This window comes from Terrapene carolina, unplaced genomic scaffold (genome assembly GCF_002925995.2).
Source record: "Terrapene carolina triunguis isolate 2854851 unplaced genomic scaffold, T_m_triunguis-2.0 Scaffold199, whole genome shotgun sequence".
Lineage (NCBI taxonomy): Eukaryota > Metazoa > Chordata > Testudines > Emydidae > Terrapene > Terrapene triunguis.
This window is the reverse complement of record NW_020664550.1, coordinates 1,062,031-1,079,156: the sequence shown is the minus strand read 5'-3', so window position 1 is coordinate 1,079,156 and position 17,126 is coordinate 1,062,031. Positions and strand designations below refer to the sequence as shown.

Below are 17,126 nucleotides of genomic sequence, written 5' to 3'. Positions count from 1 at the left end.
CTCTCTCCTAGGTATCAACCTATTCAGTGAAAAGGGAAAACAGACAAACACACCTTTTCTTAAGATTTACTTTTTCTTAAAGCTGCAATTCATAATTCTGGCACCACGATCACATAGTGCCTCATGGAGCTTACCAAAGAGAGCTTCCATTGACCTCAGCTCAGCACCTTGCAGATCGGCGCTTCAGTGTTTTGGGAATACATATAACGATCCATTTGGATGAAATTCGCCCGTGTAGAGGGCTGGGACAAGGTGTTGGCACCACTTAAATCCTAATTAAATTCCTACTTTAGTGGGACTTAAGCCCTCCAGATAGGACTTGGGTGGTGCCTAAGCCTTGCACTGACTCTTTCCACCAGGGTGAATTTCGTGGTACAGTAAAGGAGTGGGGTTATGAAAGGAGATGGATATTTCCAGAAAATAAATCTTTATTTTCTGGCCATTTCCACAGTTTTTCCATGTTGTGCTTGTTCTGTGTCTCAACATTCCCTCCCCCAAGCTCCATCCCCCTAAGCTCCATCCCATAGCATTTCCCTTTAATAGTAGCATGTATCTAATGGCTGCAGGTGAAGGTAGGGAGATGAGGTGGTGTGAAGATCAGAGGCTTTTTCCATTGCTCCAATTCTCTTCTGCCATTTCAAATTTCCCTTTACTTTTTGGCAGGCTTTGTATCTGATGACAGCAGCCTCATTGCTTTTCATCTCTATGCAAATTACCATCCACAATAACCTAGTTCCAGAACACAGTGCAATGTCAATAAGTAGCTGCTTTGTATACCCCAAGTCACTGCCATCCCATGAGTCACCTCAATAGTTGCTCCTCTCCCCATTTCTTTTGTCTCACAGCTCATGGGAGTTTGCATGAGGCTCTGGGAGCTTGTCAATATCAGAGTTCTGAATCAGCTGGTAGAGAAACTCCACTTGTTTCTCATAGCCCTCAATTGAGATCCTCTCATTCAAGCCATGGACTCTGTTAAAGTGAGAAGAATATTTTTCATTACAATATGCATGAGCCACCTACATGGGAACTGCAAACCCAGTCCAGACTGCTGATTCCCCAGTTCTCTTTATAAAGGCTCGGGAATGTCAGGACTTAAGTAGGAAACAGTGTGAGACAAATAAAAAATCTACAGAACAATGCACTCCAAGCAAGATCTTTTCCTGAGGCCAGCACAAGTGGCTTACTGATTCTAAGGCCAGAGCACAGTGGGTAAGACCATGGAGTGGGTAGACAGGGCAGGAAAGTGGAAGTATAGCAGGCACTGTCGGTCCCTGCATTAACATACCACAGGCCCTTTGAGTCAGAGTGCAGAACAGCTACCTGAACACTCTGCTCCTATTTCAGTTCCACTCGCATGGAAGATAAAATTGATGCGCTAGTAAGTGAACCAACTCCTAGCATGGTTAATACTTTTGTATTCACATAACTCCCAGCTTTAAAGGGTTAATCAAGTGGCAGTATCATGTTTGTGCCGGCATGTGGACATGCATATTAAATAAGGGCTTCACACTAGAACCAAACCTTTCAGAACCCGGAATTGTATTTGTGATCCAGCCAACCCTGCAAGTTCAGCTGTCCCACTGGAAGGGATGTTTGAACCAGGTCCTGTCTACATTTTAAACAGAGAAGAACCGGGGCTAACTCTCTCCCACAGCAGTTCTCACCCATTATGTGTGCTGCACCCAACTCGGCAGGAAATGGGTGGCTTTTGTGATTCTGAGGCACCCATACTGCCACACCACGGTATACAAAGTTGGGTTTCATTCTCTAGGCCAGCACATGTTAATTTTCTTTGACAATAGTCCCTAGAGCATTCCCCACACAAGCAGAATATAATACCTGGGTAAATCGTCCGGTTTAAATACTAGTGGGTTAAATCGATAAATGGCATTTGTGAGATTAGTGAAGTGCCGGCTGTCTGTGTTTCCAATACAAATACCTGGAAAACAAACCCACAGGTCAGGTTGTCTCAGCACAAGTGAAACCAATTAGCCTTCAAGGAAAAAGGCTCGGCTGATATTGCATTTCTACACTTTAAAAACTTAAACTCCTTTTGAAAACAAATTATTGTTCCCACATCAGCACAGGAAATAAAGAATGCGGGAACTCTTTCAGCAACGAGAGGAGCTGAGCACCACACCTCGTTGGCTTCAATGGGAGCATCTGTCAGGATCAGGCTCTTATTTTTCTGTGTGTCAATTTCAAGCTTAAGTCCCTATCCCATAAACTGTGTAGCCTGGAACATCTTGCATGATAAGGGCTTTAGATAGTTAGGTACAGCACAGATGAAGAAAGATGGTTTTGCCAGTCATGGAAGTGCAAACTGAAGAGCTAAAACGAGAAGACCTCCCCTGCCACTCCTTACATCCCTGAAGAGATTCCCTGGTATGTTTTGCAGGGAGACTCAATTCAAAGTTCATTGTTTCTGCCAGTTTCCTGTTTGCTTTTTTCTATTTCCACCATAACTCACCCCATACATACACATACATACACACACACACACACAGTTTAAAGCAGAGAGATGGAACCTAACAGAAGAGGGTACAACAGCAGTTTCCAGTCGTTAACAGCTGGGGTGGAGGGATACACAGAAATGGAAACAAAGCAACTGGGGGGCAGGGGGAGGGACAGGAATGTGGAAGTATAAGAGGAAACAATAATCATCATGTGTTTGCTCTTACCTGGAGCTACGTTGCTGACATGGGGGAAAACATCCAGTAGGGTTCTTTGGATAATCTGGACTCCAAAGACATCATTATCCCAGGGGCTGATAGGGAGTGGGTCAAAGGCTTCCTGTAGATGTATCTTTACTCTGTCATCAGCAATAGTGTTTTTGACTATCTCTAGCACCTATGAACACACCCAGAGGAACAAATAAGCAAAGGGAATGAGAGTTTTCCTTGTGGATGTCTGTGCAGGTGCCAGTTTCAAGGCTTGCCTTGTAAATCAATTGCCAGCTATGGCTCCAAATGAAGACATACAATCAGGACAGGGGCCATGTAGTGGCCTCATGGTGGAAGTCTGTTTTCCTCTTACACAATGCGCTCCTGGCATTAAAGGTCGAAGTACTTCCAAGGCAATCACTTATGGGTCAGTGCCTCAAAAGGCCTTCCTTAACCCCTTCAGTACAAAAGGACACCACTGTGTAGCTGGATCAGTCAAGTGAATGGAATACAAAAAAAGCTTTCAGCATGATTGTCCAGAGAGAGGGGTTTGATATTATTCATAGATAATGGGCTATGTCAGACCTACTCAAGTGTGAGAGATCAGGTCACCGTCTAGTGGCTGCAACTGACAGAAGATAAGCCTTAATACTATTACATAAGCATGTATGGTCCATGGCAAGATTCCCAAACCATGGATCACCACTGGTAGTATGTGAGCTCGATGTTTCATCAATTCACTTCACAAATTTTTTAAGGCGGGGGTATGTGAACCAATGAAGTGTGGGAGCCACTTGTCTATGGGTTATTCTGAAGAAGAATGACCCCCAAAGGCTGCTTAATATAGCTGCAAGTCTATATTTCATAGAGGGTGTCCCTCAGAATCCGGGCTGTCTCCTGTTCTCCTCCATATTTAGAAGGTAGTGTTTAGAATCCAAAGTGAGTCTTCAAAAAGAGTCCTGTAAAACAAGCCACTGAGGGTCTCTCTCATTTATACTGCATTCATCACTGTGATATCTGGCACATATAACCAACATTAAAGCAACCAACAGGCCCAAAGGGACAATCTCCCCTGGTTACAGACCCAAATAAAGAAAAAGACACAGTGGACACGTGCATCTTATGCTATGTGCTCAAAGGGAAAAAAACCTTGGATAAATTTGGCTCTGGCAGACTGCAAGTTGCAGAACACTCCCTTCCCCTAGACTCTAAACTTGGGGACAGCCAATGAGAGCTTTCTGATGGAAAAGACCTGCTGCAACGGGGGATAAGGTATTCTCAACTGGCCAGATGCCATTACACTCAGAGATTTTCAGAAGACAACCAATAGCTTGACTTGCACCTGGAAACATAAAGGAAGCCAGCACAGAGCACAGATATTACATGCTCACATCTGTCATCTGCAAAATGCAGGCAGGCAATTTTGCACTATATGAAGCTGCTGAGGGGTCATCTATGGGAACCCTAGGTAGAGTGTATTACAACTGCGCAGTCTGGAGATGGCAGAGGCAAGATCTACAATACAGAGGAAAGCTTGCAATCTCCAGACCAGTCAACAACTGTCTATTTCAAAGGTACAGGAAAGTTAAGTAAATGACATGTCAGGGACAAATGTCATGATGAAAAAAAATAGGTGAACAAATGTAACATGCAGACATTACCTCTTCAACCTTTTGTGATGGGTGGATCCGAAAATTCACAGTTGCTTTTGCGGAAGGTGGGATGACATTGGACTAGGGGGAAAAAGAGGCTCAAACAATACAGAGAAAGCCATAAGCAGAGTCAAAGGCCAATCACAGAACTGCCACTGTCATACTACATCATCCTGATATGCACTGCTATCAAAAAGTTTTAACTACTGCTCATGCAGTTCCAGGGCTCAGGATATAAGGCCCCAACCAGCTCCCATTGAAATAAATGCCCAAACCTTCCACCATTTGATCTCTGTAAACATTAGTCATTTACAACACAGGTAGTTATATAAGGATTAGGCACTTTTCATTTAGAATTTTTTCTCTATGTGAGGAAGGGTTTGGCATGGTTTTTTTTTTAAATAATAACTTCATTTTATCTGATGTCACTCTTCCAAAAAATCCTCCTTTATAGCTGAGTCCATTTCCCCAAAGGACACCAGGCATGACCCATGTACGTCACTTAACAGCATAAGTACAGATATGGAATTCCTGTTTTCTACAAAATATATTTTATACTTTGTTAAGTATGCAAGTTACACAGTCTTTGAACACACACAGTAAAAAAGCAAACAACATGTTATTTCTCTTCTCACCACTCAGTGTCACTGTTTACCTATTACATCTTGTTTTCTAGACAAGTGATCCTTTTCAGTAAAGATTTCCTTTGAGGAATGCACAAAGTAGGCCCAAACTATTAATTGCTCTCATAGACTCATAGACTTAAGGTCAGAAGGGACCATTATGGTCATCTAGTCTGACCTCCTGCATAACGCAGGCCACAGAATCTCACCCACCCACTCCTGTAACAAACCCCTAACCTATGTCTGAGTTATTGAAGTCCTCTAATCGTGGTTTAAAGACCTCAAGGTGCAGAGAACCCTCCAGCAAGTGACCCGTGCCCCATGCTGCCGAAGAAGGCGAAAAACCTCCAGGGCCTCTGCCAATCTTCCCTGGAGGAAAATTCCTTCCCGACCCCAAATATGGCAATCAGTTAAACCCTGAGCATGTGGGCAAGACTCACCAGCCAGCACCCAGGAAAGAATTCTCTGTAGCAACTCAGATCCCACTCCATCTAACATCCCATCACAGACCATTGGGCCTATTTACCTGCTAATAATCAAAGATCAATTAATTGCCAGAATTAGGCTATCCCATCATACCATCCCCTCCATAAACTTATCAAGTTTAGTCTTGCAGCCAGATATGTCTTTTGCCCCCACTACTCCACTTGGAAGGCTGTTCCAGAACTTCACTCCTCTAATGGTTAGAAACCTTCGTCTAATTTCAAGTCTAAACTTCCTAGTGTCCAGTTTATATCCATTTGTTCTTGTGTCCACATTGGTACTAAGCTTAAATAATTCCTCTCCTTCCCTGATATCTATCCCTCTGATATATTTATAAAGAGCAATCATATCTCCCCTCAGCCTTCTTTTGGTTAGGCTGAACAAGCCAAGCTCTTTCAGTCTCCTTTCATAAGACAGGTTTTCCATTCCTCGGATCATCCTAGTAACCCTTCTCTGTACCTGTTCCAGTTTGAATTCATCCTTCTTAAACATTGGAGACCAGAACTGCACACAGTATTCCAGATGAGGTCCCACCAGTGCCTTGTATAATGGTACTAACACCTCTTTATCGGAAATACCTCGCCTAATGCATCCTAAAACCGTATTAGCTTTTTTAAAGGCCATATCACATTGGCAGCTCATAGTCATCCTGTGATCAACCAATACTCCAAGGTCCTTCTCCTCCTCTGTTACTTCCAACTGATGTGTCCCCAATTTATAACCAAAATTCTTGTTATTAATCCCCAAATGCATGACCTTGCACTTTTCACTATTAAATTTCATCTTATTACTATTACTCCAGTTTCCAAGATCATCCAGATCTTCCTGTATGATATCCCGGTCCTTCTCTGTGTTAGCAATACCTCCCAGCTTTGTGTCATCCGCAAACTTTATTAGCACATTCCCACTTTTTGTGCCAAGATCAGTAATAAAAAGATTAAATAAGACTGGTCCCAAAACCAATCGCTGAGTAACTCCACTAGTAACCTCCTTCCAGCCTGACAGTTCACCTTTCAGTATGACCCGTGTAGTCTCCCCTTTAACCAGTTCCTTATCCACCTTTCAATTTTCTCATTGGTGTTCCAGAGCTGCAATTCTCAACCGTGCAGTTTATCAGGTTAAGACCTTGACTGTACCAGCCAGAACCTGCTGCCTCTCACTCTGCTGTGCTTGCTCTAACCCATTGTGGAGTTTAGGGATATCAGTCTTGTGATCATGGGACAAAGGTCCCAGCTATAGTAGGAAGTTGTCCTGTTGCTGACAATGGGTGGTCCAAAGTCTCAATCACGCTCTGTGTAACAGGGTTGAAAATGTTTTTTATCCTGTCTACATTAGCACTTAAACCATTTTCAGCACCAGTTTAGAAAGAACTGGATAACAAATATTGTCATCAGTGAAACCATTTTCTATTGTAAACCCTAAGGTGTGAACTGGGCTATACTTTCAGATGGAGTGAGGTTGGCAAAGCATGAAGGCCCAGTATAGAGGCTGAGTTTAAAATTAAGTGTAGGAGGAGACTAGAAAACCAACCATTCATAGTGGTACATCTAGTAGTATGTGGGAACCACCATTCTAAATAATACAAGCATTCTCCTCACGCTACGTGGAGGAAAAATCAAATGCACACATGAAGCTACCTTGATTCCTGCATTAAACATGGTGATTGCTGTGGTGGTCCGAATCAAGGCATTAGTGGAGGGCTTCTGCTCGAAAATTCTGCATGAAAATAAGTTTTTAAAAGGAGTTTTGTATTTATAAAAGATATAAATGACAAAAGTGAGAATTAAATTGATTAGACCAACCTATGCATTAGCAGAGCAGCTACAGTATGTTTCAATTATTAATTAAAGTAAGGTAAATGCTTTATAGTCTGATAAACCGAGAAATAGGATGGCTGATTTCCAGGAAAGATCAGGCTTATTGGCAAGAAAGCTAGAGGACTAAAGTTTCTAAATGGACATTGGTTCCCATATTTCATGGGGGCAGAGGCTGGGAGTGTGAAGAGGGGATGTGTTCCCTTTACCTGCTGACGATGGGCGAGAACAGCCACAGGTTGGTCATGACGAGATTGAGAGGAAAACGGAACTAAGTGGTAAGAGAAAACAAAGATACACCAATTATCAAAATTCCAGCTTTGGAGACTAAAGTGATGTCACGACTCAGTGCAGAACACAGGGCTAAGAGATACGTCTATGTACAGTATGAGAGGGATGCTGCAGAGGGAGAACTATTGCACTTAAGCTTTGAATTCTCCTTTCTGAGTTAAATGATTTTAACAGAGATTAGGAAACCCCCCTAGGTAATTTACATCTGGGGCTACTTTTAATTTATTAATATCAATGATGTGAAACTTGAGAATGAAGCTACAGTTGAATACTTACCTCTGAAGCCAAGTGCTCAAGAATCAAGATTTCTGGTCCATGGCCAAACAGATTGGGCATGGGATTCTGCTCCAACCTACAACAAGCAAATGAGCATTTGAAAAAAAAACCCTCATTCTACATTATTGCAGAAAACAGGTTGCATTTTGATTCATAGATTTGACCAAGAGCTTGAAATGTAGCCATAGCTCTCTTAGTTCACAAATCAAGGAGAACAACTTCACCACGGATTTCAGAGCATTCCTGTCTCATCCAAAGATATTATTTTGGGGAGGATGAAGAGATAGCCAAGGCTGGCTCCCAATGGGAAGGAAGGGACAGTAAGGGAGATGTGGAAATCTATAAAAATGGTAGGCCAAAACGATAGCAAGTCTCTCTTTATTTCAGGCACTTCTATAAAACAACACCCTTGCCCCCATCAATCTATTCTTTATCCATTGGGATAGGGAGGCTGAGAAGCAGGAGCACTACCTTGTACCACAGCCTACAGGAAACAGGATATAACATTTTGATACCACATCATGTTTATTTGCCTGCATAGATATCACCTGTAGGCAGCAGATACAGTCACCAAAGATTCTTGGAGAGAAATTCTAGCAACAGACAAAAGGACGGAACAAAAATAGATTCATGTCACCTTTGCGGATATCCAAATTCTAGGGCTACTGAGTGACATTTAGGTCCCTGGTGTAAGTCTGAATAGCCCCGATGATGATCTAATTTATGCCTGGCTTTTTAGGGTCCCTAGGGACCATTCCAGGAAGTGTGAATAGCTGGAGTGCAGAGGTGCTCCAGCCATGCCCTCTTCCCCTGACCACAACCCCTCTGCCAAGGGTTGTATATCTGCACACTTACATGAGCCATAAGCTTCAGTTTTAAACATACACAGAGAGATACAATATATAGCGCTGAGGTCAAGTCTGTTTAAGGAGATTTTGCATGACAAGCTTAGGTCTGTTACACAGCCAGGTAAACTCTCACCTGGACAATGCCGCTGCAAGAATACCGATACTCGTCTCCTTAGGAGGGGCAGAGGAATGACCTTGCTCTTTTTCCACACTGAAGTTCGCTGTAATTGAACCCTTCTCTGTGATAGCTATTCTGATGAACAAGAAATAACTTCATCAAGCCAATTCCAAATATTACATAACCGGAGTTCTTCAGCCTCTACAGACTGTAGACAGAGGGGGCTGATATGCTTATTTTTTAAAACCAAATAAAAATACTCTAACAGCAGCAGCAGCAACAACAAAAAGCATTTAAAGCCACACCTGAGTGGTAGGAGCATTGAGGTCTTGGCTTTTTCTCCAGATTTCACATCACACAACTAACACACTTGCTCTGGCACAGCTGCAGTACCCTGCTTGTGACAGCACTGCTCAGAGACTGAAAGTAAGTGCACTCGGAAGGCTCTTTGCTTACATTTTGCACCACGGCTGCAGTATTGTTGACAGACCAAGTGTCTTAAAAACAAATGTCATTTAAGTATAACAAGAGCATTTCATGGTAATTAAAATGAATTAATGATTGCAAACACCTCTGTGGAGGTTGACAATAGGAAATACTTATCCTATGCAGTGTTTTTAAAAGCTTAAATGATAGCATTTTAATTCTTGTTTGATGTCAAGGGCCAACTGCTGTCTTATTAAAGCTAAACTGCATTCATATTTCAATATATAGGTATCATATTTTCCACTGGGAGACTGGCCCATGCACTTGTCCATTTTATATGCTCCCACAGCCAACACGAAGATTATGGGGGTCTCTTTTTCACTACCGTTCTGCATGAAAACCAGAATGCTCCCCACAAAGTCTAAATTGCAGCTTTGGAGAAGGAAATGGATTGTAAAACTGAAACACCTATACGCAGTCAGATCTGACCCTTCTACCAACAGTGTCTGATAGTGCCCATGTTTATCACATTTGTTTTGTCACCAAGTTCTTTATATCACAATTCCAAATCCCATTAGCGCCTGGTTGTCTTTTCCCTGCTTTTTAGAACAACAAATAAATGAGACTGACTCATCACAGGGCTTCCTAAATTAACCACCAGGTCTTCAGAGGATTGTCTATCACAGAGGGAAAGGGACAGAATTCATAACTCAACAGATAGCCCATTTCCTCATTCTTTCCTACTCAAGATAAAGTGTCACCTTTGCATTCCCTCAGAAAAGGTATGAATCAAGCGTACAAGCTGCATGCCAAAGACAAACTTTTGTTACATAAACACTCCACAGGTAAATCAGGGTTGCTATCTAAGCTTTCCAAAGAGAAATAGCGTTGACTGCATGCCCCATCCTGCCACGTGCACAACCAGCAAATGGCAGTCAGGAGGCTGACACACTGATTGCCACAATGGTGAACCAGCCTCAGGTTCTGCTGTCAAAACCTCAACTACACATCAAAGTTACTAAATTTTTATCCAAAGAAAAAAAACATAAAATCCCTGGGCAGCTATAAATGACAGCCTAGAAGACAGCTATGTATAAATATGGGCATCTCCATCCTTAGCGCTGTGACCCAGCTGCAACCCAGCCAAACTCACCTACTCAAGTAAACAAAGAGGTAGAACAAGAGTGTGATACAGTGATTGGTGGGATGAAAACCTAAGGGTGGGTTTCCCAGCCAAGTGCTCTATGCATTAGCTAAGGAGGCCCAATCTTTGCAACACCGAGGGCTGCAATGAAAATCTGACAGGAGCTTAAGAGCCACACACAAATGTATGTAAGTATGTAAATATACTTAATTATTAAATATGCACACAACCCGAACATTTGCTTGTATTTATATTTTCACTGAGATGAACAGAAACTGCAATCAAGTCACCAGCAATAAAACCCTGTAGTTCATCGGCTGTGTTTTCACCAAGGAAGAAAAGAGCAGCTGCAGGTCACATTTTAAGATGCCATAGAGGGCCTTTATGTTGTATTATGGACACCGCTGCATTAGTCCAAACTAGCAGACTCTCTTATACTTACCCATAAAGCCAGGGATCAGGCTCATTGTGTTAAATTCTCTTCTTTCCTTACTTACACTGCTACTGGATCCTTTATTCCCACCAAGAACCCATCTAAGATAACGCTTCCCTCATCTAGCAGGAAAGAAAGCTTCACTCCTCTAGTTTTCAGCAGAGCTGCAATCTTCATTGCTCCCTTATGACCAGATACCTACGAGAGTCCAAATCAGAGGAATTGCCACGCTGAATCGCACAAGCAGTCCATCTAGTACAGTATCCTGACTCTGACAGTGACCAGTGCTACATGAGAAAGGTGCAAGAAACCCCAGAGTGAGCAATTATGAAATAACCTGTCCATGGGATGAAGTTTCTTTCTAACCCCTGTCAATTAGTGGTTGCTTATGTTCTGAAGCAAGAGAGTTTACATCCAGTCTAATATAATTGAAGATGTTCTCATTATTCATGAGAAGCCTCAATGCTACCCCACAGCAATGAGCTCTACAGCTTAATTAGGCATTGTTTAAAAAGGTATTTAATTTGATCGTTTCTTATCTTTCAATTTCACTGAATGCCCTTCTTGTCTTTATGAGAATGGGCAATTCTGCTACCCTATCATTCTCTATTTCTAGCCCTATGTCATTAATGAAGACTCTGTTAGATAACACTGTTCACCTGGAACAATCAAATGCATCTTAACCTGGATTTTCACATTTCACTCATACACTGTACTTTTTACGTCTGACAGCCATAGAAAAGCCATACCAAAGAACAGTACGGATTTACCCTTTTCCTCTCTCTCCACTGAGCAAAACCCTGATGCCCAGGTCACTGAGAGCTGAACTGTCAATATATACCTATGACTGCAATGCTCTAAAGAGTGATTTGTCAATGCAACAGTGATCATCGGGGGTTTCACGGTAAATAATCCTTAGAAAGTTGATTTAGTCAAGTACAAGGACAATGCAGGCAACTGGCTATCCAAGAATCAAGCTGCTCTTATAGGAGGAAACGAGAGCGAGACAGACTGAGAGAAATACCTCTTCATCATGTCCAATGCCAATATAGAAAGACCTGCGAGGTCTGTAGTGTCTTCTCAGCAGGAATTCTAGAGCTTGCAGAATACCCTGTGGAACAGAGGCAGCAAGTTAGTCACTGTGTCCTTTTGCTCTCTGAAGTTGCAAAGAAGAGCTACTTCATATGGCAAAGAACATGAAGATGTAAAGGAAATCCAGTACTTTCACAGTCCTCAAGCAGGTTTAATTCTTTTAACTGTTTCAGGGTTTCTTTTCACTCCACCTAGTTGATGATAATCATATTCTTTTGCAAACACAATCCAAGAGACTTAAGAATCCTCAAGACTCAGTGTGTCACATAATATCAGAATAAATATATAAAATAGTATAGGCTTGATCCTACTCCTACTGGAGGCCAAGGCAAACTCCAACTGACTTCAAAGGGAGCATGATCGGGGTCTCTATGCCTGAAAAAACCCCACTCAATTGAGCCTTTTTATTGCATCTAGACTGCATATGGTATGGCTCTCGCTAGTTGTAGCAAACCCATTACTTTAATGAGGATTAACTTTTTATACAAAAACATTACTAAGGAAGAACAAAGAAAAATAAGAACAGTGGGGATGAATTTTGTAATCTGTTAACACTTGTGTTTTTCCAGTCTCATCTATTTTTTTTCTTCCTAAAGTGTGGTCATTGTCTGATCAGCAGTGGTTAGTTTGTATTTCTGCTGTCTTGCCACATCCATTTTGCCTCATACATTGCAATGGTTAATTTTGATTTAGTTGTTTATGGGATTATTACTGCCATTCTCAATAGCTAACTAGTTCCAAAACAGAAGTTTTCAAATCACAAAACTATGGGACTGTTAATTATTTACCCATCAGACCCTGAACAAAAACATTCCTTAGAGTTTTTCATCGGTCTGAAATGAGGTGACGGAGAAGACATACTATAGCAGAATTTTTGTTGTCCACTGTTCCTCGTCCATAGATGAAACCGTCAAGTTCCTTAGCCGAGAAAGGAGGGACATGCCACCCCTCTTGGGAAGCTGGGACTACATCCATGTGAGCAAGCAGCATGTAGGGCATGAGCTGGGGGTCAGAACCCTGGACAGTGAAGAGATGGCTGTATCCCCCAATGATCTCATGTTGAATGAACTTGGTAGAAAATACAGCAGGAAAAACTGTTTAAAAATAAATTCAAAAGAAGAGAGAAATATACAAAGGAGAAAAATCAGCAAGATCTTTTCTATTCCACCACCAAAATTATTGGGAATATGACACGAACCTGTTAGCGGAATTTTGCCACGGATTTTAATGGAAGCAGGGTCTATAGTGAATTTTAACACGCATGGCAATAAGACTACAAAGCTTGATACGTTGCAGGCAGCAAATGTGCAAGCTTCCCTCAAACAGCTTACCAAACTGTCCCAATCTGCAGTGGAAACCCTCACTAGAGCCTTGTCTCCCTTGGCAAAAACAGGACCTGTAATTCACCACCACTGCAGCTGTATTGGACGATGGAACCTACAGACAGGGCTCAGACAGGTTTAGGCTTTTTTATCACAAGGTTGTCTAACTGTCTTCAGAGCAGGGTCATGACATGGAAGTAAAAAAACACCTATGCCCTGTCTATGCTCAGTTTCTACCATCAGTGGAAATACACCACAGTTGAACTGCAGGTCCCATTTTGCCCCGTATGGTAATCCAGTCCCCTTTTGAGAAAAATCAAGATAAAAAGTGCTACACCAAATACAGTACTATTCCATTATATTCAGAATCTAAACCTTCTTCTCAACTTGTTGCCAACCTCCTGCCCTTTTATTAAAAATATGTAGGAATGTAAATTCTGTACCTTTTTTAATATAATTCCCAAATTCTGCCAATGCTGTTGTATTTTGGTCCTCTGGAGAGAAGGAGACTGTTTGGATTTTGATGGCACCTTAAATGAAAATATGAAGTAGAGGATTTTTGGCAATGATGACAATCAGTCTGACAGTCCTTTTAACTGTAATTTGAAATGGTAGGAAAACTAAGATCCTGAGTATTTTGTAGACTTTACAGATCCCAAGACAGAAGGGTAGAGGTAGTATTATCCTTAAAGAACTGACCACATTTTAACCTCATTAAGTACATTCTGGCTACCCTATTAATGCCTGTGCAGTTTCATATAGAATGTTCTTCTTTATTACTTGTTCTAAATTGTTGTGTCTTGTTGCTGTGCATTGTTAAAAATGCTACTGCTTTCCACTCTGGAAGCAGCCGCATTTCACTGGATTGTGAAGATTGATTCCTTGTCAACATAACATTTTAGGATTAAATGCAACTATATTACTAGATGGGAATTGAAATATAATTGCACCATCTTTTTCAATAAGCTTTCTAATGAAAAACATTACTTTGGGCTCAAGCCTGAGTACACTCAACTCTCACTAAATGCTTAGCACCTCACAGGATCTTGCTGAGTGGAAAATGTGAGTTGCCTCATCAGATTTATATGGGAACAGTGGTGTTAACTGAATCATCCTTTACCTCAGACACTGCTGCTCCATGATGGCTCATTATGCCCCACTATGGGCCTGCTCCTGCTCCCATCTACTTCATCAAAGGTCTCTCTAAAGAGGATTTTTTTGGTTTCTAATTAAAAAAAAACATTTCCACCTGCTAGGTAATAATTCCATCAACTAAATACAGAAGAGCTTTTCCTCTATTTTAATAGTTGTAACTATTGTTTGATGCCTGTGTCTGGTTTTCTACTAGCTGCCAATCCTAATGTAATCCATATACCCCAGAAGCTTCCTGCAGAGTCTTTGTGTCTGAAAGCACAAATACACTAGCTGTATGACAGGCTGTCTGCAAGGCAGGGGTACAAGATTTGAGCGAGAAAGGAAGAGGGGGCACTAATTTATTTAGTGTGGCAAAGGGACATCTGAAGATGTACAATTGCAGAATGCAGACAAACTGTGTTTTGTATGTAAGAGGGATGAGGTATTGGAGAAGACTGTCAGTGGGAGGAAACAAAGGCTGCAGGTATGTGAAATTCTGGTTCCAGTTAAGACAAGAATATCTGCTGTGGGAAAGCATAATAATTCATTTATTGCCTGGTTTCATCTCTGCAGTACAGTCATTTGGCAGATTCTAAAACATTTATACAGCTTTCTGGACAAGTTTTTCCCTGCCATCCACTGCAAATATGGTGCAGCCTCATGGATTCACCTACTTCTTATCATCCCTCTTCTATAGACTTAATATTATGTTTATGAACAAGGGATGAGGAATGGGCCAACCAACAACAACAATAGCACTTTGCATTTACAGATCATCTTTCATCGAAAGTGCTTTATAAACTAAAACAGCTATACCACTCTGAGACATCCAGGCCCCTGGTTGTGGAATCCCTCAATATCCTCTCTTCCTTTTTCATTAATATCTACATTGGACCACTCAGCAAGATTGTCAGAGTCAGGTGTTACTGATACACAGATGAGACTCAGGTGTATGTGTCCTCCACTATCTCCAAGACACATTTCCAGGTTTTGCTTAGGATATCTAGTGGGGTCAAAGTATATGGCTGCAAATGTAAATATACCAGGTATTTTGAGACAGGCATTGCATCATGCAGTGCTAAAGAATCTTAACTGATAACAAGCAATGACTTATACAGAGGAGCTATTAAAACAATATTATTCCCTTCTTTCATTTGTCAGCAGAAGAAATAAATCCTCTTTTTTTTTTTTTTAAAGAAATGATTTTCAATCTTTTTCTTCTGCAGTTTTTCTTTCTTCCCTATCACCCATAGCATGTACTTTCTGCAGTGTCATGGAAGCAGGGCAGGGAGGGATGTAATACACAAGTGAAGTGCCTTTTGGGGATAAAGGGAGGTTGTCAGTTTCAGGGTGGTGTCAGCTGCCTCAGTTGCTGGAGGGCAGTCAGTGGAGGGGTGTCACAGCTTGAAGATGGGTTAGCTGTTTCCTTGGGCATGTGCCAGTGTCTGAGAAGAGGTGCTGGGAGGGGAGCAGGCCAATGTCTAAGCAAGCAATAAGGGGCTGAATAGATGCTTAAAAGTAAAGTGACACAATGGGAAGAAGACACGGGGGGCGGGGGGGGGGTAGTGTCAGTTGAGGGATCGCTAATGTCAAGCAGTTTCTGTCTGTGCCTGAGGGGGCACGGTACACATGGGAGAGAAGTGCCCACTGAGGAAATTCTGCCAGGGACACCAGACTAGAGAGGTCAGTGCCCTGGGGGTTTCGGTAAATGGATGGCGTTAGTAGCTGATGAGGAGGCGTCAGTACTTAAGGGATTTCTGGGGGCTCAGTGTCTTCAGGGCAGGCTCAGGCCCTGCAGAATTCAGCTGGAGGATGAGTCCTGAGTGGAGGGGGGTTTCAGAGCACTGAATCTCAAGAGGGCCCTGGGATGTTGTCTTAGCCCCAGAGGAAATGGGGGGAGGCAGCCTAGTAGAAGTTGCTTGGGGGAGAGTCATGATGGAGTTTTGGTGGCCAAAGGTGGGGCAGTTAGGGAATGTAACTTTAGGGATCCAAGGGGGTGCACTCCTCAGCAGAGATGGCGTGCTGGTCCGGGGGGGGGGAGACTTAGCCACGAAGGGGTAGGGGCTGAAAAAGGTCCGTCATCAGGGCGGATCAATCAGGGATGGGAGGAGTGGGGGTATTTGGGATGGGATTACAGTGTCCAGGATTTGTCGAGGGGTGGAGTTGGTTCTGCTGGTGGGAGCCTGCCGGGAATGGGGGTTTGGCCCCAGGGGGTTAGCCTGGTTGATGTGTGTGTGTCTGTGGGGAGGGGGGTCTGTGGAAAGATTTAGTCTGGCAGCATGAGTTCTCGGGAGCAGGGTTAGTTTGGGGAATCCCTGGTGGGGCTAATCTGGGGGCGAGGGGTTGTTTGGTGGGAGAATTAGTCTGGGGGTGGGGATCCCCGGGGGGGTTAGTCAGGGGCAGTTCCCCTGGAGATCAGGACAGTCTGAGGGGACTGGGGAGTCCCGGGGGGTTGGCTGGGGGTCCCCCCGGGGTGGAAGTTAGCCGGGGGCCAGGGAGTCCCAGGGGCGGGGGCTGGCCTGGGGGGTACATGGGGGCCGGGGGGCTCCCCCGGGGATGGGGCTCTGAGGGGTCCCGGCCCCTTCACCTCTCAGCGCCTCCTTCAGCTCCTGCCTGTCGCGGGCGCTGAGCTCGAAGCCCAGCGCGACTCGCCGCCACCAGAGCCGCGGGCCCGGCGGGGAGCGCAGGACGTAGGCCCGCACCAGCAGCAGGGCCAGCGCCACCCCGCAGAGCCCCAGGCAGACGGCCCAGGCCTCCCCACGCAGCCAGCCCCTCCGCTTCGCCATGCCGCTCCGCTGGCCTCGCGC

The 17,126-nt window shown here is 43.3% G+C and overlaps 1 protein-coding gene across 1 annotated transcript; it reads right to left on the bottom strand.

The window, feature by feature from the left end:
• Window positions 1–483: 483 nt before the first annotated feature.
• On the bottom strand, window positions 484–17,126 carry LOC113407144 (N-fatty-acyl-amino acid synthase/hydrolase PM20D1-like). The gene is made up of 13 exons (XM_026655236.1): window positions 16,907–17,126; window positions 13,629–13,715; window positions 12,725–12,957; window positions 11,796–11,882; window positions 10,836–10,969; window positions 8,784–8,903; window positions 7,803–7,878; window positions 7,445–7,506; window positions 7,059–7,137; window positions 4,325–4,396; window positions 2,682–2,850; window positions 1,840–1,939; window positions 484–969 (listed from the first exon to the last, which is right to left on the bottom strand). The coding sequence occupies exons 1-13, from the start codon at window positions 17,103–17,105 to the stop codon at window positions 840–842; spliced, it is 1,548 nt and encodes a 515-aa protein (XP_026511021.1). The 5' UTR covers window positions 17,106–17,126; the 3' UTR covers window positions 484–839.